Consider the following 23,469-nt stretch of genomic DNA (forward strand, 5'->3'; position numbering starts at 1 on the left):
GATTGAAGATGAGGTCAAAGCAGCAGCTGCTTTTGTGTTGCTCTTCGAAAACGACAACATTGTGAAATAAAGAGCGACAAATATTTAATAATCTTTACTTTCTTCATTTGGTAAAGTTACGGACGTGGGTCTTCGGTGGCCATGAGCCCGCGGGCAGTACGGGACACCGACACAGCTGGGGCTCACATCTGCCAGCACCCGGCTCGAATCGCACCCCCGGCGCTGCGCCCTCTCCTCGGCGCCAGCGTCGCTTCGCAGCCAAACGCATCGATCAACAAACGTGTTAGTCGAGCGCTTGACGTGCTATAGACACTATTGGTAGAATCGACTTTATTTAGCACAGAGCTGTCTTCTCGCTGTCGGAGGGAAAAGGAGAGGATGCCCTGTTGCTGCGGGAGGGGGGAGGCCACCCGCCGCGGGTCACTAACATTTGCGGACAGTCGCCAGCCCGATGGCGGCGGCCGGGAACGGCGGCTCGCAGCCCGGGGTGCGGGCGGGCAGCCCCGGAGCTGCTGCTGCTGCCGGCGTTGGCAGCGCCGGGAGCACGGGGACGGCCGGCTCTCACGCCCGGTACCGGAGCGTTTCACTTAAACCGGATCAGGGGCGGTGAGCCTGTGCTGCTTCTTTGCACCTGTCCCCCCCGGCCCAGGGGTGCCCTGCCGCCGCCGACCCCAGTAGCCGGTGACATAAGACACGCGCCCGGTTTCCCTGTTCCCTCGCACCGGACGCTCTCGTTATGTTAGTGGAAATTCCGAAGTGTGAATCGGCAAAAATTAGCGTAGGCTCATCACACTTTAAATTGGCTGGAAACACTGTCCAGACGTATGACGGAAAGTTGCACTTTCTCCACCATCAAACCAACTAATTATCTAAGGCAGCCCGTGGGGGAATGGGGAGGATCTCAAGTTTCCCGTTGTTTATGCTTTTTCCTAAACGCGCTACTGCGCCCGGCCTAGTGTAGGAAAGTTAGTAGCTGGTGGAAACTCCCTCTCCAAGGAGAAGGTTGTTTACAACTACCCGTGTGTGCGCGCTGATGACGAGCAGCGATCTCCCTACCCAGCGGCTGCGGCGGGGGAGCGGCCGCGCTCTGAGGCGGGCAGGGAGGCAGGCAGGGAGCGAGGCAGGCAGGCAGGTAGGTAGGCAGGCAGGCATTCCCCTGCAGCTCCTCCGGAGCTCGTGGCCCACGCTCGCTCTGCCTTGCTTACTTGCCTGCCTGCCTGACTGCCTGCTTGCTTGCTTGTCTGCCTTGCCTTGCCTGCCTTCCCCTGCCTTGCCTGCCCTGCCTGCCTTGCCTGCGCGCTCGCCCGCTCTCCCATCTGTGACGCAACCTACTTGACGCGCGCCGCGGCCAATGGGGTACCGCCCCTGGGGGCGTTGCTGACGGCTGATTGGTTGGCAGGAGCCGAGCGCTGCGCAAAAACAGAAAAGCCGAGCGCTGCCGGCTCAGAAACTGCCGGCAGAGATCAGAGGAGCCGGGGCTGGGGCCGGGACCGGAGCCGAGCCGGGACGGGAGGCGAGCGGCGGCGGCGGCAGCAGCAGCAAGCAGAGACAGACACAGACAGAGAGAGAGAGGGGCTAGACGCAAAAGAAGCAAGAGAGGAAAAAAAACTGATCAGGACATCCATAAAAAGCAGAGTGATGATGATGAACATAATAATAGCAATAAAAGAAGAAAATGAAAGACTATTACTAGAAGAGAGAAAAATCTAAATTCTTTAAATAAAAAAGAGGAATTCCCAGAGAAATCAGGGAATGAAAGTTTTGGGTAGCAAAGCTGTTCTCTGCCTTTTTTTTTTGCTATGAAATCTTTTTGCGGGTTGTAATTATTTTTTTTTAATTTCGCGGTTTTCTGCCTTTTTCTTGCATCTAAAGAGGGCATGTCCACCGGCTTTTCCAGCAGCATCTACCCCTCCAGCTCCCACCAGGAAGACAAACCGAGGACAATCTTGAAATATAGAAATCCTCTCCTTGGGATTTGCTGCTGCTGCTGCCTCCGCCGCCACTGCTGCTGCCGCGGTGCAGTGCCAAGACTCTCGGAATAAATAAAAGCGGGCTACTGTGTATCTCTAGATACATCCAGCTAATAGCTATTATTAGTTGGCCATTTATTTCGAAGATCACAGATGAAGCGGGGACGCCTGTCTTCTTCATTTGGTCAGCGTGTGAAACAATAATACTTGTAACAAAAAGGAGGGAGATGGGGGAGAAAAAATCCTAACATGAATCAGAAGAAATAATATCTAGCACCCCCCCTAAATCAACCTTCCCCCCCCCCCCCTCCCCTTCCTTCCCCCTCCCCCGATCCCTCTTTCTCTACACGCTCGCAGGCGCGGACACACACACACAGGCGCGCACACACAGACAGAGACACACACACACACATAGATAGACACGCACAGGCACACACACTGTACTGTGTATTTTCGGAGGAGGAGTAGGAGGTGGTGGTAGTGGTGGCTTTTGGAAGAGGAGGTGTTGGGGAGGGGGGATCTCTTTCCCCGTTTGGAGATGATTGTGCTATTCCTCTTTGCCTTGCTCTGGATGGTGGAGGGGGCCCTTTGCCAGCTCCATTACACGGTGCAGGAAGAGCAGGAGCATGGCACGTTCGTGGGGAATATCGCCGAGGACCTGGGCTTGGACATTACAAAACTTTCGGCTCGCCGCTTCCAGACGGCGCCCAACTCCCGTAGCCCTTACCTGGAGCTCAACCTGGAAACCGGGGTGCTCTACGTGAACGAGAAGATCGACCGGGAGCAGATCTGCAAGCAGAGCCCCTCCTGCCTGCTGCACCTGGAGGTCTTCTTGGAGAACCCCCTCGAGCTGTTCCGGGTGGAGATCGAGGTGCTGGACATCAACGACAACCCGCCCTCCTTCCCGGAGCCCGACCTCACCGTGGAGATCTCGGAGAGCGCCACGCCGGGTACCCGCTTCCCCCTGGAGAGCGCCTTCGACCCCGACGTGGGCACCAACTCGCTGCGCACCTACGAGATCACCCCCAACAGCTACTTCTCCCTGGACGTGCAGACGCAGGGGGACGGCAACCGCTTTGCCGAGCTGGTGCTGGACAAGCCCCTGGACCGGGAGCAGCAAGCGGTGCACCGCTACGTGCTGACCGCGGTGGACGGCGGGCAGCCCCAGCAGCGCACCGGCACCGCCCTGCTCACCATCAGGGTACTGGACTCCAACGACAACGTCCCCGCCTTCGAGCAGCCCGTCTACACCGTGTCGCTGCCGGAGAACTCGCCGCCGGGCACCCTGGTGCTGCAGCTCAACGCCACCGACCCCGACGAGGGGCAGAACGGCGAGGTGATCTACTCCTTCAGCAGCCACATCTCCGCCCGCGCCCGGGAGCTCTTCGGCATCGCGCCGCGCACCGGGCGGCTGGAGGTGAGCGGCGAGCTGGACTACGAGGAGAGCAGCGTGTACCAGGTGTACGTGCAAGCCAAGGACCTGGGGCCCAACGCCGTGCCGGCGCACTGCAAGGTGCTGGTGCGGGTGCTGGACGCCAACGACAACGCGCCCGAGATCAGCTTCTCCACCGTCAAGGAGGCGGTGAGCGAGGCGGCGGCGCCGGGCACCGTGGTGGCCCTCTTCAGCGTCTCGGACCGCGACTCGGAGGAGAACGGGCAGGTGCAGTGCGAGCTGCTGCAGGGCGACGCGCCCTTCCGCCTCAAGAGCTCCTTCAAGAACTACTACACCATCGTCACCGAGGGGCCGCTGGACCGCGAGCAGCCGGGCGGCGACGCCTACACCCTCACCGTGGTGGCCCGGGACCGCGGCGAGCCGCCGCTGAGCACCAGCAAGTCCATCCAGGTGCGGGTGAGCGACGTGAACGACAACGCGCCGCGCTTCAGCCAGCCCGTCTACCAGGTCTACGTGAGCGAGAACAACGTGCCCGGCGCCTACATCTACGCCGTCAGCGCCACCGACCGGGACCAGGGCGCCAACGCCCAGCTCGCCTACTCCATCCTGGAGAGCCAGATCCAGGGCATGTCCGTCTTCACCTACGTCTCCATCAACTCCGAGAACGGCTTCCTCTACGCCCTCCGCTCCTTCGACTACGAGCAGCTCAAGGAGTTCAGCTTCCAGGTGGAGGCCCGCGACGCCGGCGAGGAGCCGCAGCCGCTGGCCGGCAACGCCACCGTCAACATCGTCGTGGTGGACCAGAACGACAACGCCCCCGCCATCGTCAGCCCCCTGCCCGGCCGCAACGGCACCCCGGCGCGGGAGGCGCTGCCCCGCGGCGCCGAGCCGGGCTACCTGGTGAGCCGGGTGGCGGCGGTGGACGCCGACGACGGGGAGAACGCCCGCCTCACCTACAGCATCGTGCGGGGCAACGAGGCCAGCCTCTTCCGCATGGACTGGCGCACCGGGGAGCTGCGGACGGCCCGCAGGGTGCCGGCCAAGCGCGACCCGCAGCGCCCCTACGAGCTGGTCATCGAGGTGCGCGACCACGGGCAGCCGCCGCTCTCCTCCACCGCCGCCATCCAGGTGGTGCTGGTGGACGGCGCGGCCGAGCGGCCCGGCGGCGGCGGCGGCGGCGGCCTGGGCGCGGGGGCGGGCGCGGGGGGCGGCGGCGGCGGCGGCTCCGGCGAGCATCGCCCCAGCCGCTCCGGGGGGGACACCTCCCTCGACCTCACCCTCATCCTCATCATCGCCCTGGGCTCCGTCTCCTTCATCTTCCTGCTGGCCATGATCGTCCTGGCCGTGCGCTGCCAGAAGGAGAAGAAGCTCAACATCTACACCTGCCTGGCCAGCGACTGCTGCCTGGGCTGCTGCTGCTGCTGCCCCTGCTGCAGCCGCCAGGCGCGGGCCCGCAAGAAGAAGCTCAGCAAGTCGGACATCATGCTGGTGCAGAGCTCCAACGTGCCCAGCAACCCGGCGCAGGTGCCGGTGGAGGAGTCGGGCAGCTTCGGCTCCCATCACCACAACCAGAACTACTGCTACCAGGTCTGCCTCACCCCCGAGTCCGCCAAGACCGACCTGATGTTCCTCAAGCCCTGCAGCCCCTCCCGCAGCACCGACGCCGAGCACAACCCTTGCGGGGCCATCGTCACCGGCTACGCCGACCAGCAGCCCGACATCATCTCCAACGGCAGCATTCTGTCCAGCGAGGTAAGGCCCGGGCGCCCCCCGCCGCCCCCCGCCTCCAGCCGGGCCGCGGGGGGGGGGGGGGGGGGGGGGGGCGTTGGGCGGCCGTGCCCCGCTGCGGGCTGCCCCCCAGCACCTGGCTTCCCCCTCGCCCTCCTCTCCCCTGTTCGTCACCCGTCCGCCGCCTCCCTCCCCGCTGGCCGCTCATGTATTGGGAGGGGGCTTCAGCGCAGACAGGCGAGGGAGAGGGGAGTGCGGGGCGCCCCCCTCCCCCCACGCGGCACCCCGCCTGCTCCCCCACGGCCGGGCTCAGAAACTTGCAGCCAGAAGTGTCCCATCCCATCCCATCCCATCCCATCCCGTCGGGTCCCGCCCCTCCCCCCCCGCCCCCCCCCCCCCCCCCCTCGGAGTGCCTGTGCACGGGGCTGGCCCGGCCGGGCAGCATCGGGGCGCAGCGATCCCCCTGCGCCGCTGCCAGTGGGCCGGCTGTGGGGCAGGGGGGTTACAGCTTTTCTCAGGGTTGCTGCATCTGGCACTAATGGAATGACGTGAGGTGTAATCACAGGAGTTTCTGAAGCAACATTTTAAACCTGTGTCTTTTTTCTTCCTGAAGTCTTTGCATGTGCAAGGAAGGCTTTGGGGGAACCCCCCTCTGGGGCTCTGTCAATCTCTACAGTTAGCAGGAACTTTAATTAATTTGTGAGTTAGGGTTTATTAATTGACTTTACTCTGTAACCCAAAGCTGAGTTTGCAAAGGAAAGCATCCAGAAAGAGTTTCTGTGAAATTATGTGCAGAGACTTCACGTCTCCTCCTGTTATATATCTCTTTCTGTGTTGCCTATACGGTGGTATCTAGTGTGTTGAGCATTTCTATCAAATCATATGTCATGCCCTAATACCCCCCCGCTAACCGTTTTCTGCTGGGTTAGCTCCTGCATGCCCTCAGTACCGCTCTGCCTGTGCACTAATGCGAACAACACATCCTCTCTTTCACCTGAACACTGAAACCTCAGTGCTGTCCCGTCTGGCAAAGGTGGCTTGAGTGGTATTTTCTCAAGTGTAAGGTTTTGCAGCACAATTTTAATACTGGTTTGTGTGATTGACCTTTCCTCAAAACATCTATACAACTCTGTCTTCTGTTGCCTTTTTAAGGACTTTGGGGTATCTCAATGTGTTTTATTCCTTAGGGTGCAGTAACGGTACTGTCTCCCCCTATTTTCATACACTGGCATTAAAAACAGGCTGAAAACTAGATTACAATAAGTTTTTTTTTTTTCCAGACTAAGTAGTACACAACTCTAGAAATAGTTCTGTTGATTTTTGTGGGAGTCCTTGTGATGCTCAACAGCGTGCACTGTGAGAAAACGTGTCAGAATCTCATCCCAAAAAACTCAGGAAAAAAATCCCTCATGCTTTCCCATCTGTGCAAATGAGAGTAAGAGCTGGGTTTTTTTTCCCCTTACATCCTAGAAACAGATTGTGTAGGCCTACTTGCAGCTAAACATTACCATTTATAGTGAATGTGCTGAGCTGCTCTGGTATATTTTCTGATGTTGGTTACAGAAATATCAAGATTTAAAATATTTCCCCATATTTTCTTTTTCCTAGACAAAACATCAGCGTGCTGAGCTCAGTTATCTAGTTGACAGACCCCGACGAGTAAACAGGTATGAGCTCCTTAACCTTATTTTCCTAACGCATGCTTTAGCGGGTCTGAATGGGGCGCAGAAATGTGTTTACTGCGGATGTAAAATAGTAGTAAAGCAATGGGAAACTGAACGTATGTATGCTGTCGACTAAAGGAGTTTGAATTACGGCTTTTCTGAACTGGTTTCAAAACCAACTGAAAAGAGAACAAAATCTCATTTTGTATTAGTCTAAAACGTGCTTTAAATACTTATGAATGCTTCTGTAGGGTCTTCCAGAAAACAATGGTCTCCCTGAGTTAAAATTTATCTATCCAGCTGAAGTAAATGCTACCAAATTGTTTGTACCGATGACATGAAACCCAGGTGGAGTGATGATGCCTGCTGTCCGTTTCAGCCAGACTGCCACGGTCTGAAAAGGCCAGTTTGGTTTTTGGTGGACAGAGCACCTCTGCAGAAGCAGAGCAGCAGGCAGGAGCGGGTGAATGCAGCACCGTGTTTGGCCATGTGATGGCAGAAGAATGTTTTACGAGTTCCTCTTTCATGTTTATTCTAATGTAAAGCTGTTTCTGTGTCTAGTTCTGCATTCCAGGAAGCAGACATAGTAAGCTCTAAGGACAGTGGTCATGGAGACAGTGAGCAAGGAGACAGTGATCATGATGCCACTAATCGAGGTCAATCCTCTGGTAAGTCTGATAAGAGAATGGAAATAGTAGATCTTTAAGCAGGGAGACTAGAAAGAACAGTTACTTATAGGAATATAATACAGGAGTGGCGTAAATAATGCGATTTTATTGTATGGGAGGCTGGGTTTAAGTCAGCTTGCTACTACCATTACCTGAGCAAGGAGGCGATTCTGAACCCCTTTCACTCCCAGTGCTTATCTTACTGGTTTGGTTGGGGGCGGGGGTATGGTATTCTGCATCATCTGCTGTAGCAAAACTTCCTGCATGCTAAAACAAAGTTGTTGGTACATTTTATAGTGCATTTGTTTTCAACGGCAGACTTGCAGAATTTTAAAGCATTAGGAAATTTTGTTTAGCAGGCACTTCAACTGGCATGGCAGTGTGAAGTGCAGGGGGAGTTCCCAAGGGAAAGAATGAACCCAGTGATTGAATGACAGCCAGACTGTGAGGATTTTTGCTGGGGAGCAGAGACACGTCGGGTGCTCTGAATGTGTAATACTTCAGCGTTTTTTGAGGATTGTTTTTTAATTCAAATTGAGGCACCATATCGTATAAGTGATCTCCATGTTAATAAGGCTAAGGTGTTCTTAAGTACATTTCTTTCTGTCCTGACAAAGTAAAGAAATGCTTTGAAAGACCGTGATTTGAATCTCCTAGAAAATATATACTATACATTGTAATGTTATTCCCATGTGTACAGCTTGCTGTCTTTGCTCTCATACTGTCAGTCGTCTTCTGAAAGGGACATTTGTTTGGAGCCTATGCACTGGAATTCATTCTCACCCTCACACTGCATTTCAGCCACAAATGTTTGCGCTTTCTTCTCTGCCACAGTCTGCAAAGGTTTGGTGTGTCTTGATTCAGCACGGTGGTTGCTTTCCCCTTGTTTCCTCTGTGCTCTTCTCATGTGTAAGGATTTGCTACAAGTGTGTCCTACACTATACTGCCAGAGTCTCTCAAGTCATCCCTTTTTTTTTTTTTTTTTTTTTTCATGACCCCCATCTTAGAAGATACCAGGGCAAGGGACCCAGTACTGTCACAGCAGTGCTGCCTCACCCGCGTGCTCTGTTAATGTCCTCTATTTTCTTGCTGCTGTAGTCACTATGCCCTTAACGATGGGAAACCCAGAAACCAGGGGAAGAGGAGGCTGCTACAGGGCCCCTTTATATTGCTGCAAGTCATTAATATGCAGACCTAATGAGACTTGAGAAGAGCCAAGAGTCTCCGGAGCTCCCTGCTTCTTGCAGGGCTTCATGCTAAGTGAACAGAGTGTCTATTTTGTGTCTGGGAACCTGACAACAAACCAGGTCTTGCCAGAAGTTTACATCTGAACACAGAGCCTCTTTCATTTTTGGCCTATATATGGCGTATGATTTATTGTTGTTTTAAAAAGCCATGTATTTAGCCTCCCCCCACCCTTTCTTTTGCACTGTTTCTGATGCAGCAATCAGTGCTAGTGAGTTATAAAAAGCTCCCTCTCCTCCTGCCCTCCCTGCATTCCTTTTTTTTTTTTCTTTTACGCATTTTACTGCAGCAGTCATCTCAATGAACATTTCAATCAGCTTAGTCCCTCAACATAATGAACCATAATAACCAAACAGGAGAGAAAAGAATAAACATCTGCAGAAGGGGCTGGATTTGACTGATGGTGGGAATATAATCATATAGTTGCACATCAACTGAAAGCTATTTTCTTTTAGATGCATTCAGTGTTGTTATTGTTGTGCCTCTGCTCTTTATTCTTTCTCTCCATTTTAAAAGTAGTCCATCTCGGGTGTGAACACTGGAACTACTGTCAAACTTGGCATTAGTCCTTAGCTGGGTAAATTCTTCATTTTCATCTTCTCAATTTTATCAAGTTAGGGGAAAAAAATCTATACTTTCAAAATCATTTCAAATCATTTAAGAATCTGATATGATGTATGAACTTTTGTGTCTTCAGTGGTATTGACATACGAAGTAATGAAAGCTGACAACTAGGTTTGGTCTACTCACAATTAACGGAACTGAAACCTCAAATACACAGAACTTCCAACTTAATATATTGGTGCTGTGATTTGAGCATAATTTGCATGCACGATTTTTTTATGGCTAGTTCTAAATAAATATTTAAAAACAAATCTCTGCAGAAACTGCTTTAATCTTTTACTTACATATAATATAATTTTCCTGTAAGTTTTGGGCTGAATCCTGTTGTGATGTAAAGAAAGTGCCCCTTGACCTCAGCGATGACAAGATATTTTGATATGAAAACATCATTCTTGCTATTAGCTTTTGGTGACAAATTGTATGAGAAAAAAAAAAGGAGCATAAATCTTGTTTGATCTCAAGTGGCTATAGGAAATACCTGAGGGAATGCCTTCTCAGTTTTTCAGTTGTTCTGGTGCTCTATAACCAATTCTTTCTAAATTATTGAAGAAAAGCACATTGGTTGATAGCATGGCAGAAGTTTGGAATGTCTCTTTCAAGAAGTTACCTGATACCATGCAGCATCATGTGGTTTCATTGGGGTTTTTTTTTTGTTGTTGTTTTTTTTTTTTTAAGCATTACATTTGCATCCAAAAATACTTAGTAGATAGTTCACATTGACAAATAAAGTTCACTCCGTACCAGTTTTAGTCAGCAGGGTGTTCTGCTCGCAAAACATCTTTTTACTGTTCTGTACATGACTTCTATTACTGTCACCAGTGAACAGCCCTGTGGCACACAAGTAGCTATTCTATAGTAATCCATTGCTACCCAAGCTGAGTGTCACAGGGAATTATTAATTGGGAAGAAAAATATGCAGGATGAAAATCTATCACTATGTCATAGACTTACCCTGCACAATTATTTAGGGAAAAATACAAACTAAGCTGTTCTGTGTATCATAAAATGTTTTATTATGTTTTGAAATAAGATTCTAGTTCATTTTCAAAAAATACATTTTCTTAATGGTGATTTAATCATGGTTTCAAATGTGCTGGAATGTATGTAAAGGATTCATCTTGTTCCCATTAAAGTACCACCTGGACGCCCCGTAATTACCCACATTCTTCTCTACCTTAACATCCATGAAGTACAAAAGTACTGTCATCTCGATTTAGCAGGGAATGGCAAGCAGTGAGATACTCAAGAGCCTAATTTTCATGGACTAAGTAGTCGTTTCATTGACTGGGATAGGAATGCAAGCTTTTTGGAAAATGGCTTTCCAAAGGTGAAGGAGCACAAGAAATTTTTGGCAAACAGAGGGGTTTCTCCAGCCCCAAGTGTGTGTTCTAATTACTTGTGCTCTTCCTTGTCTGAAAATGGTTGAGACAAAAGCTGCTGTTTGTTGTAGAACAAATGCAACTAATACAGCACTACTACCTATTATTAACACACTGTATTTCAATCATGTTCTGTAGGAGTAATTTCTAAGCATGAGGTTAGTTTATTTCCCATGGTTGATTAAATTCTTGGCCTCCCTTGTGAAATTGCCAGCTTGGGTGCCAATTAATACTCTGCATGTGTGTATGTTTAAATTGTATAATTAGACACCTGTCCTGTAAGATTTGGACTCATGCCATCAACTTATTTCATATGGTTGCTCAGTAGCTGCTCAGCTTTCTCAAGCTGAACATGCAGAGTTCTTCACAATATTACCTGTGTTTCACTTTTTTTCTTTGAATTGTCATCTCACTCAGATGCACTTCAGGAAGGAATATCTGAGATGTGAAGCTAAGTAAATGGACTGTCACGTATATACTAGAAAATGCATCAGCTTTTTGGATAATCTCCTCTGTGCAGTACTGGACAGTATGCGGTGGTGACCAGCTGAGATCTAAAATTAGGTTTCCCCTAGTGGACTTTATGGAGGGAATCGATAGGGGTCTGATACAAAGGCACAGGGTGAAATGCTGCCTCACACCTTTGCAGTACAGATTAGGTAAACCCCAAGGGGGTTAGTATGCATGATTACAGAAGGGCTATGATATTTTGGTGTTCATAAGGAGAAGAATTTGAGAAGTCAGAAGAAGAATTTTAGTGATAAAGGGACAGAGAAAACCAGAATTCCTTCCGAGCCTGTGCAGAGTGACAACTAAATCCTGTTTTGAAGATCACTTGGGCTAAGAGTCTATCTCGGATAAAGTAAGAGTGAACATGAAAATGGCTTAGAAAAGTGCTTTGACTCAAGCTGAGGGCGGTTTCTTTTTCTTTTATTCTCTTCTTTCCTGTGGCTGCGTGCTGAATAATGTTCACATCTCAGTGGTTCAGATAGGGCTTTGAAGTTGAGATTTGGAAGAGCTGAGTATTGAAGATGTTTGAGTCTTTATTCATGTTCTCATGCAGATGAAGTCAGTTTTATCCGAGGCGCACACCAATTACTTAGCAAGAAAGAATGATAATAACTCTGTTTCGTAAAGTCCAATTCTTCAGTAGAGAAAGTCTTCTACAAAGGAGGTTAACATCATTATCCATATTTACTGACACAAGACATGAATCATGGGGAAATGAGTAACTTGCTCAAGGATAATCTAACCAAATGGATGGTTTTTCTGGTGATGGAGCTCTGAAAAGAAGGTCTGGTTCCCTACATCATGCCTATCTCACATCTAACTAGATTTTATAAGAAAAACTACCGCAGAAGAAACAGAAAGTGTAGTGTCATTTAATTCCAAGTAAAAGCCAAAGTTCTGAAAAAATTACAAATTAGGGAAAAAAAACCTGTCAATAACAGTACTACAAAAATACTTTGTCAACATTTAGTTTGTATTTTTTGCTTTTTATTACATCATTTACTCAGTAATACGTATGAACACGTTCAGTCGTTGCTCTAAAAGCCTGGCGTATGGCTCTTTTTCCCTTAATTAAATTAAGAAAGAATACATTATTTTAAAATTATTTTAGGCCTAATTTTTGCTTAGCACTAAACTGTCTTTCATACCAATTAGAACTCATGCACACGGAAATTCGGATTTTCTCCTTTTGAAATATGAGATGGAAGCAAATGGGGAATATGCTTCAGAAACGCAACACTACCAAGTACCTGATTCCAAGCACCTGAGTTCAGGACATTCAGGTGCAGATGTCAACCGTAACTTTTAACTCCTTTCCTAGGTTTTGTTTTCTTTGAAGGGGGGGGCAGGGCTTGTTGTCCTTCAAAATCTGCAAAGTTAAGGTTGTGTGAGAGCTCCTATTGCCCACTGGCCTACCTAGTAATAAGACTTGAACAAATATGAATTAACTAGTGGCCTTTGCCGTGAGCTTTTATATGTATGCTCTGCTTGGAACAGTGCAATGTTTATCACTGTTAAGCACTTCAGTGCACTATACTACCTATTTGTATCCACAAATGGCATTTGAAATGTGTAGTTCAGAGTCACCTTTAAAATCCCAGTTTATCTGCATGCAAGTTCTAATATGGTAACTAGGTGAAAAATAGAAAGCATTTTTCTTTAATGTGGATTTGCAATTATGATGGATAATTTAGTTCTGAAGGATCATATGTATTACCAGATTTATGAGGGAGGTGAGGTGGAAGTGTTATACTGCTGAACATTTCTTTTTGTTATAAATCAAGAACATGATTCTTGGTGTATGAAGGAGTTCTGTGCTGAATTGTCTTACTTTGTTTACCATGATATATCCTTCCTCCTTGGAAAACAGCAAGTAGCCTTTCCCCCCGTTTTTAATGTTTTTCAGTTAGAAACAGAGAATTGTGTACCACAACCCACAAGAAAAAGGTGGAGGAGGAATAGCCAGCATTCATATCATTGCCAGTTTAAATATACGTAGATGCCCAGGGATTTCAAAATAAGACTCCTAATTCGAATTTCTTTTCTGTCAAAATACTAAAACCAAGGGCTTGGTTCTGCACCCATTAAACTCTTAGGGAATGTTGTGACTGATTCAAGTGGGAACAATACCCAACCCAGGCCTCTGAACATTTTGTTCCCATCCTAAGAAAGCATTTACGTTCTAGCTGTGTGTTCCAAGAGTGTACATTAAAATCCATATGTATATGTGTATGTTTTTGTTTTCTTTTACAGGTTCTCACCTTCAAGGGGGGGGAGGAAAGTTTGCCATACAAGCTTACATTTTATATTCCCTGCATTCATTACTTTGTTTATTCAAAATCCTGATTTATAGTGGCTATAACATCTCTTTTCTAATAAGCTGTTATATAATACTATTCAGTGCACTGCACTAGACAAGCAGTATTCAAAAGGGAACTAAAAAAAAATATTTGGGTAGAGACATTTTGCAGTTTAGCAGCTGATGTGAAAACGAAATAGTAAAATGGAGGGTAGTTTTCCAGGGGAAATAAAATCTGTGAAGGTCAAAAAAGGGTCTATCTTTGAATATGTATCTTAAAAACAATGTTATCATATCTCCCTCCCCATTGACTAAAGAATAAAATTAATATTTATCTGTAATTCTTTCTTTCCCCTGCTGTCTTTCAGAAAGTGTTGAATGAATGGTCGCTGATACACTGTTAGCAAAATATAACTGTAATAATTTTCCTCTTAAAAGTAGGGCTGTTTGTTGTTTACATGTAGCTTTGCTAGGAAATCTGAAAATTGAAATAACCATGTTGTGTTACTTGTCACTTAAATCTTCTGAATGGCAAAAAAATTAGATTCATAAAATATGTCTTTTCTTGCATAAGAGATATTATTGTGCAGACATTTCAATACATAAGATAACACACATGCTCGATTTTATAGGCATTCTTATACATAAATTTCTTTCTGGGAAGACTGCATCTAAATCTTTCTTTTCAGTCTTTGACAGCTACTACCGCTATGGAATTTAGAACTATACAATTTGTACGCCTTGTCTGATGATCTTAATCTGATTCCTTAATCATATCTGCAGTTCACGTTTGCATTCTTCAGCAGTTCACTGATCAGCAATTTATTTTCAGACTTCTTCATGCCAATTATCAATGCAAGGTTCTAATCAAAACTGGACCTAACACTGTATATTACTTAATTTAAAAATAAAGTAATTACCAAGTGAGATTAATCTGAGATAAAAAGCTTTTTTTCTTTCTTCATATTTTTTCTAAGTGACTGCCTTTAGTATGCAAGCACTTGTTGATAGCTCAGAAAGATTCTTGCTGAAGAGATTGTTTTTTGTAGTGTGAGATACTGCATAAATATTACTAATATGAGTCAAATTATGGTTCAAAACAGTGGTAGAATTCTTAATACTAATCCTCACGCTGGAGATCAAGCTAATCCAGTTCTTTACAATGTTGGCTGGTGAATGAGCTACATTACATGAATCTTATTACAGCTGTTCAAGATTTTTTCCTGTTTCTCTTGCAAGTAGTGTCATTTTTTGTAATTCTAATGCAATGCTTGTAAATGCAATGTTTATAACAGATTTAGTTCAGTTTTGACATACACCTATTCTAAGACACTCAGTTCTCTTTATAAATACAAGAAAATGATATTTCTTTACTGCTCTGCTTTTCTGTGCGATGTTGAACATCAGCTTGGAGATGCTGGTATTTATTTTACTGTGTGCCTGTGATTTGATACACCATTCCTCTCAAAACAAGTATAATCCAACAATTTAGTGACTCACGGACAGGAAATATTCTTTCGGGAGGCCAATCTGAAGGTAGTCAATAGAAACATAGCTTGTCATTTGAAATCTTAATAGCATTAAAGGATTTGTAAGCAAACAGTTCCGTGTTGGCAGGGACAAGTGTTTGCTTATATAGGGGAGGCATTAACAATTTTGTCAATAGTATCCACAGCCATGTCACCTCGGACGACGGCTACCTTCGTACCGCTAATTACAGTGATTTATTATAGGATTCTGTCCCATTACTTGGATGACTTGATGATAGTAAGGACCGCTGCAGTAGCGATGAAAACTATCTCTGAAAGAACGATGCAACAATTGATTAAATAGGCCATCCTGATCACTTGGAAGCTGGATTCCTCGTTTGTAAGATTTGCTTTTAATATCAATAGGCTCTATCCGTGTACTAATGTAGGCACAGATAGTTCCTTTATAGGATTCATTAATGTTTCATTTTCATAAATAAAATCCATAATTCTTCAGTCAGGGCACTTAATTTCTTTTGTCAAGGTACATTTATGTAGAAACAATTCCTTCATGTTCTTAAAACAATTGTTTTCAACTGGTGAACCATGGACGTGAACCCACAAGCGGAACGGAACCTTATAGGAATGGGTTCTATACATTGAGATCTGCAAGTGATTTTGTGAGGGCCACCAATACCCTTCCTCTTGTGATATTTTTTGTGTGTGTGTGACGTTCTGGCATTTACTTTTGCTTACTAATTGGTGCCTTTGACTTCTGAAGACTGGACTTCGTTTTTGTTGAGGAAATGAAAGTAGTGGAAGAAGTTCTTAGGACATTTCTCTTTCCATTTCTCTCTTTTCTTCGCATAATGTTTCTTATCTGCCAGCAGCTGTTCATAATGCTGAAGCTTATATCGATAGTTTCTTTTTCTCTCATGCTTGCAGGCATGGATCTCTTCTCCAATTGCACGGAGGAATGTAAAGCACTGGGCCACTCGGATCGGTGCTGGATGCCTTCCTTTGTTCCATCTGATGGACGCCAAGCTGCAGATTACCGCAGCAATCTCCATGTACCTGGCATGGACTCCGTTCCAGACACTGAAGTGTTTGAAACACCAGAAGCCCAGCCGGGGGCAGAAAGGTCCTTCTCCACCTTCGGCAAAGAGAAGGCCCTTCACAACACTCTGGAGAGGAAGGAGTTGGATGGACTGCTGTCTAATACACGAGCGCCTTACAAACCACCATATTTGAGTAAGTACTATTCAAAAAGCTGTATGAAAGTGTTCCCTTTGCGGGAATAAAAGTTAGCTCTTTCTGCTATTCATAGTAGGAATAATACAGACACAATTTTAGAAGCAGTGGGGGAAAATGGCTTCTCTTGGATTCAGGCACCACTGAAGAAGGCATTGTTCAATGCTTTTAGAAAAAGACAAACCTTGCTTGTCTTTAGTGTGGCATGATTGTCAACAACAAAAGTATCAGCTGATATTAGCGTGGGTGTTGCTCAGTTTCGTTCTCTGATGCTGGTTTATTTTCAAACTTTTCTTGGATAGATGGTTTAAACGTTGACATTGCCAGGGTAACGTTTTTTAAGACTAAAATTAAGTTGAGAGAACTGTCCTAGGAGCTTCTTTTTATGACTGAGCAGTATTCTGTGAGTAAACAGTATGTGTGTTATTTTGAAGTAACTATTTACGTAGTTAACATTAAGGGTTTGGAAGGAAGAAGACAGAACTTTGTGCCTTCAGTCTGATCATCTTTCAGCCTACACAGTATTTACTTTTGTCAGTGCTCCTCTGTGCAGCCTGTCTTATTCCAAAATCTTGCCTCTCTCTTTAGTCACCCTTTGGCTATGGTTGGGTGGCATGAAAGAGTGTGATAGATCTCAAAAAGACCTTCATAATTCCTTTTCGAGTCAGAGCCAGTTGTAGAACCCTTGAGTAATACTTTGATCTAATATGTCTTTTCATTCTGTTTAGCAGCCTTCTGTATTTTATTAGAGACTGTAATCTCTTTGACTTCAAGAGTTTACATGTTTATCTCATCCAAATAAGCCAAAGACATTAACATTGCAATACCGAACCTTTTTCAAGCAGCACACACAAGTCTTCTAGGATAGCAGGTCAGGGATAAAACAAACAAACAAACAAACAAAAAAAAACAACCAAAAAACCCTCCTCACTGAATGGTATTAGTTTATTTATTTTTATAAAGTAATTAGTTGTTCTGAAAGGTGCTACCCTGGCAGTCCTGGCATGTGAATATCTTTGCTACAGATCGTTCTCAGCACAGACAGCTTAGTTCTCCCTTCTTTGGTAGTTGTCCAGGTATTTCAGTCCTTCAGAGAGGTCTCTTTACCACTTCAATCTTTAGATTTCCTTTACTGAAAGTTTCTAAATTTGGATACCAATTCTGATATGTGAAAGCCATTCCTAAAAAAACCTATCCTGAGACAATCAGCTTATTTTGTGTAAGCTAAAATACCAGGTGTCAGTCATCTGGTCATACTCTGAAGACCAATGTGAAATTTCACTTAGTCATGACCTAATGACTCATGACTCTGTCTTTCCCTAACTGCTCTTCCATCATCTACCTCTAAGCAACATTCTTTAGTACTAAACTGTGACCTAGCAGGACTGATTTCATCTCTATCACTTCAGTTAAACATTTGAGTTTTGTAGCACTGATGGTCTAATCACAAGAGTTCCGATGGAGGATGTGCATTACGATGACGGGTATATCTGGTGACACCGCAATGGTAGTACTGTTTTGTTTTCTTCTAGGCCTGGGAGTTTAATTTGAAATAACAATAACATTTTGATTTTGTCGATAGTTTAAGGATTTAAAATTCTGTTCAGCTAGCATAAATATAGTGAAAAATGTGTTTACATAGAGACATTGGTCTATATTTTACGCTTTTCTGGTACAAGGGCATAAAAAGTTGGAGGTAAAATTTTGGAAATAAAGAATGTAAAGGAGTGGTATTATATAACCTGCACTTGAGAATCCAGATTTAGGTTTGCTTTTTTATCTTTGAACCTCAAAGCTAAAACTGCTACAAGAGTGATATTTCTGTGTTTTATTTTTGCTTATTTAATATTTTCTTTAGTAAAATTTTAGATTAAAATTGTATAGCAAATAGCAGGAGCAAGGAAAAGCAAGCAAGCACAGTAGTTGTAGCAGTGAGTAAATAATTCATTATTAATAATGTATTCAATAAGTAAGGCAAGAGGAATGCATAAGAGGAAGTTGATTCAGGAAGGAACTTTAGTTGAGCCAGTGAGTAATTGCAATTGTAATAAAATTGAATTCAGCTCCTTAACAAAGAAGATCATATCAAAATCAGTTTGTCAGTAGAATGATTTTTTTTTAAAGAAGTGATTAAAATGTATGAAACAGAACCCTCATACTCAGCAAAAATACTGTATAAAAAGTTGCAGCATGTATGAAAATGGCCATGTGAAAAATCAGTATCAAAGAAGAAAAAGTGTATTGCAGAATACAAAATCTATTTGAACTAAAAAGGTCTCTTAAAAAAAAGGAAAGATTCTTAAGCAAAATGGTCCCAAAAAAGCTTAATTTCTAGACAGTAAAGTTTAGGATAGTAATCAGTGGAGACAAGAGGGACTTCTTAGAGCAAATAGCCAAAGGCATGCAAATAAATATAGACAGTTTTTAAAGTGTCAAGTGTGGTAACCTAGGAGAGAGTTGGATGGTCTCTTGAGCAGTTAGTGAGGACAAGGATGTTGCAGAGATTCTCAGCTGTTTCTTTGCATTTGTATTTACCAGAGGAAGGACGGAGAAAGCCAGGCATATTTAGGAAGCCACCCATCCCAGGTAACCGTTCCAAATTAATGTGCAAGACTGAATCATGGAAGAGGATGTTGTTAAAAAATTGACTAAAACAAATAGGAAGAAGTCAGTGGATTATGTGTTTCTTTAATTTGCAGTTCTAACAAAAGCTAGTAACCAAAGAATGCCAGAAGATATGTTTATTGTCAAAGAAGTTAGTAGTAGCAGATCTTGTAAATTAGAAATCAGTGAGAAACCTTAGCATAGGACATAAAACTGTAACTTGGGGGGTTTAGGAACAAGGTAGCTGGCACCCGTTCAGGAAAATTGCACAGAAAGGTTGTCAGTCTATTAGAATTTTTATAGAGTGGGTGAGAAATAATCAATATAGTGTATTTGAACTGTCAAAAAAAAAACCCCTTTAGCATAGCTTCTGTGTAGTAGAAAAAGCTACTAAAGTGAGCAAGCGTTGTCAGAGGGCAAAGCATTACCAGAATCTCTGTGCCCAAGAGAAAAAAATCGTAAAGATAAATGGAACATTTTAGCAGAAGTGGAATTCCCCAAGTGTCTATATGGAAATCCATGGAGTTAAAAAAATTAATTGTCTAGAAACGGAAATGAGAAGAAGGTGGTTGTATTTGCAGATGCCATAACATGGTTTAGGTCAGCCAAGTCTCTAATAGACTACGTTATGTCCACATTGTGCAGTGAAGCATGGTCCAGAGAACCTGGTCTGCTTCTGGCCTCACTCGCTCTGGAATCAAAGGCGGCAGAGCAGCATCAGTGTGGTGGAACAGCGAACTTACTTGCTTAAGCTGTGTCATTAGCGCAATAGCTACAAATATGAGCGGGTAGCTCTACATGGAACTTTCACCTTGCCATATGAGTGTATCTGCTCAAGTTTGTGCCTGCTTGGTGATTCCTGCACTGTTCCAGTGGGTACGTTCAGTACAGAGCCTTTGAAAAGATAAGTCAGGAAGGCAATGTATATTACCATGAGAAATTTGAACTCTTTGTGAGATAAAAAGACCATGGAATAATTCTACAAAAAAAGTTCCCTAGTGTACAAAGCCAGCAAGAAGGAAATAAAATGCCAGGCTGTAAAAAGGAATTGAATTGAAAATACACTAAAAAAGTATTACAAAACCCTAACACAAAAATGATAGAACTATGTTGCTCTAGCCAGTCTATTCGTTCCATAGAAATACATAGCATAACGGCAAAAATACCAAAATATTTATATGCAAAGTCAAAGCAAAAGCTTAGTACTGATTAATTTAGCCAAGCTGTGGTAGGGACATGAGGTGAACAGGAGACTGCATGAAAACAGAGAAGGTAAGCTGGGTGCTTTCGTTTGCCATTCTCAATAACAAGAGAGTAGCAAGGCAGAAAAACAGTTGAAGGGCAACCAGGTCATGAACTGATAAGATCATACACATTTGATAAAATGATACACATTTGAGACAAATAATACGGTAATCTGCTAAATTTACGATTATGGTGTATGATTGAAACCAAAGGCTTAATAGTGGGGATTTGGGTGTTTGCTTCTTTGTTGTTTGAGGTTTAGGTCATTGCATGGATAAATGAAAACAGCAGCAGCTATATTGCAAATTATAATGTAGAAAAAGATATAAATCCTCATACTTGAAAGGGTTTCTGTATGTCCCATTATCGAATTTTCACCTTACTGGTCTGAGCCGCTGGACTTCTTCATACACCAGTTTCCACATAAACATATGTATTCTGTATGTTATGCAAAGTAGATCTCTTTGTACTCAAATAGTGTATTTTGAAGAATATATTTTTACATACTTACAAAATTTTAATGGTATCAATAAATTGTAGGGGGGTTGAAAGTATTTTTTTCATAGAGTGACTCCAGGATTTTTCTAATTTGCATATTCTTCTTACTGCATAATTTACACTTATTTCTTCTTATTCATCCATGTTATTTGAGCACTGCCTTTCTGCAAACAGTTAAGAAATTTTTGTAATTACTTGAATGTTCATAAAACATGGAAGAGATTCTGAACTTGACTGGAGAAAATGAAATAAGTGAAATAGCACTGGTGAGGAAAATAAAATGTAGCTTTTGAGCAATTGTTATATTTTTGAAATAGATTCTAGCAATTTCTAATTTATCATTCGGTGGTGGTTATATTAGCATTATTTTTATAAGTATTTTTTACTGTAGTGACCAAAAACCCTAATCCAAGATTTAGGCTCCATTGTATCAGATTATGTAGGATATCCAACAGAGACTATCTTCACAACGAATACCTGATCAGTCTGATTCTGATCTATTTCTAAATACTTTGGACCAGGTCCTAAGATGGTTATAGTGGGAACAGCACCATTACATCCATCTCAGTAGTGTTTTGGTCTATAATTGATAAGAAGTAGCTTTAATATTTATTTTTCTGTAATTGTGGATCATTCTAGAGGTGCATTTTTTTTATAATACTTTACAGCTTTCCTAAAGCTGACACAGTGACGTTACTGAATATTTTTTTCTTCCTATTAACAGGTTAGGAATTTTTTTTAGATACGAAAACAGTCAAATATTGCCATAATACTTTATTTAGAAATGCTTATTTTGCTCTAAAAAAAGACTTTTGCATAACTTAATCTACTGTGGAAACAGGTTTAAAAAAACCCTACACATAGGCACAATTTACTACACAGAATAACAGTGTATATACAAGGAGAAATTCTGGAATAATAATTGTGTACTAAAGTAGCCCCCTAATTAACTCTGCAATATTTTCTACATACATGCAAGCATCTTCACTGATGAAACTATATCATTATCATGGTAATTATTGGCAACACCATCAACATATTTTATGTTAGGTATGACATGTACAGAAAGAGAATAAAAAAGCTGGTCTCTTCCCCAAAGAGCTAAGCAAGCCTAAGCAAGGTGCATTGGAGAGGAAAAGGGAGTTCTTTAGCTAACTGTTTATTAGGAGTTATTTCTTTGGCTGCTTTGATTTGTGTGGCACGGTTCTGAACATCCACACTACCTTTGATGCACATGGCTCTAGGCTTGCAGAGTCAGATGGTTTGCCTGAGACTTACTTGTATCATCCAAAAAAATTAAAGGTAAGTTTGTCCTCGTCCTGTGCCTCTGTTTCTTAGCCTGGATAGCCACTGACTCACTCTGCAGCAGAGGTACAGCGAAGGTGTGTGTGCAATCAGGGAGGGTGGGCTTGGGTTTGAGCACCAGCCCCTGGGTTTATGTGAAAGTATCGACGTAGTCTGTCATTCTCTTCCTACATGGTATTTATTACCTGCTCAACTTGACCTATCCAAGTCAAGTTGGTTTACAAATAAAATTAAAAAGCTTTCAAAAGTCTTTGCACAGTTGAATGTTTAAGAGCCGAACCATCGATTTATTTCAAATAATCTACCACAGAGCTAGCCCAAACAATGGCTTAACTTAAAACCATTATCCATCTCCCTGAATTAGATTAGAACAAATGACCTAGAGAAGAAAAGTTCGTGTCTCTATACCAGGGCAAGAAGTGCCTCACAATCCTTTGAGGAATTAAAAAAATACATGGAAGTATTTGGGTTATTTGATCTACTTAGGATCATAAAAGCCTATTTCTGTATGGCAGAATATGTAACACAACATTTTCTGCTGATGTTTTACATAAATATATGAAAAGATGTTTTAAGCAAGAAGTCTTTACTGTTTTGGCAAGTGTGTCAGCCTGTCCGTCCGTTCCCCCCCCACAAAAGAAGGAAAATTACAATTTTATATATTTAATATGACAGAAGAAGAATTTTCTTTGGTTTTTTGTTTAGTTACATCTCATTTCTCGAAATTATTTCTCTAGTTTTATCACAGCTGTGATAGACTTACTAGCATTACATTTGCATAAACACAGATAACAGCTCTTTTGAATGGGGCACTTGATTAATTTTTAAAAATTAGGCCTGTCTACACTTTTGCTTTTAAAATTAGCCTGCTTAATTTCTAATATAAATCAGGTAAACTTGTAAGCTGTCTGATCCCTTCATTATTAATTTTTAACTCAGTTTGTGATTTTCACACATACTTGAAGTAACAATGCATGGAAGTAAGCAAACAAATTAGACCAATAAGTTGCATGTTCATATTTCATTTCTTGGGGTAAGAGGAAAGACAACGTTGTAATGCTGGATTAAAAAAAAAAAAAAAAGTTGCATTGAAATGCAATTTTTACTGGTGTGAGTAAACAAATTATATTAGAAGAGTTGCTCCATTGTGAATATTACAGTTTTGTGCTGAAAAAGAATGTTAAAATTCTGTCTTTGAGCTTTAAATCTCATCTGCATAGCTGAATATCCTGCATAACCTGCCACAGACAGTGGAACTCTTCACTTATATCCAGGAATTTATCCCTGGGACAGGATACAGCTCTCATTTCTGCACAAATGAGAATGACTTTGTACCTGCAAAACTGGTCAGCAAAAATGGAGGCTGAGTTGAAAAGCCAACATCTAATAACGCTAAAAAACCTGACTGACCACTTTTCTAAAAACTCTAACAAAGCGTTCCCGTTTTTTCTGTAGCTGAAATGCTAAGGGATTTATCCACTTATACCTCATGTATATGAAGTTTGCCACTTCATATGCATCATCTCTATTAGTTAAATAAAACTTAAAATAAAACCCCAAACCTGAAATAAAACTTAAACAGGTAATACTAATTAAAATATAATAAAGGAAGAGCAT

General features: G+C 43.5%; 1 protein-coding gene across 3 annotated transcripts in view; it reads left to right on the forward strand.

Moving 5' to 3' along the window:
- Positions 1 to 715: 715 nt before the first annotated feature.
- Positions 716 to 23,469, forward strand: part of PCDH10 (protocadherin 10) — a 37,729-nt gene continuing 14,975 nt past the window's right edge. The window contains exons 1-4 of one of the 3 annotated variants that reach the window (XM_040617011.1): positions 716 to 5,115; positions 6,700 to 6,758; positions 7,317 to 7,423; positions 15,895 to 16,200. In XM_040617011.1, the coding sequence (XP_040472945.1) occupies positions 2,509 to 5,115; positions 6,700 to 6,758; positions 7,317 to 7,423; positions 15,895 to 16,200 (3,079 nt within the window). In that variant the 5' untranslated portion in view covers positions 716 to 2,508. The remainder of the gene's footprint in view (positions 5,116 to 6,699; positions 6,759 to 7,316; positions 7,424 to 15,894; positions 16,201 to 23,469) is intronic. The other 2 variants (XM_040617087.1, XM_040617179.1) reach the window with 2 other exon arrangements.

This window comes from Falco naumanni, chromosome 1 (genome assembly GCF_017639655.2).
Source record: "Falco naumanni isolate bFalNau1 chromosome 1, bFalNau1.pat, whole genome shotgun sequence".
Lineage (NCBI taxonomy): Eukaryota > Metazoa > Chordata > Aves > Falconiformes > Falconidae > Falco > Falco naumanni.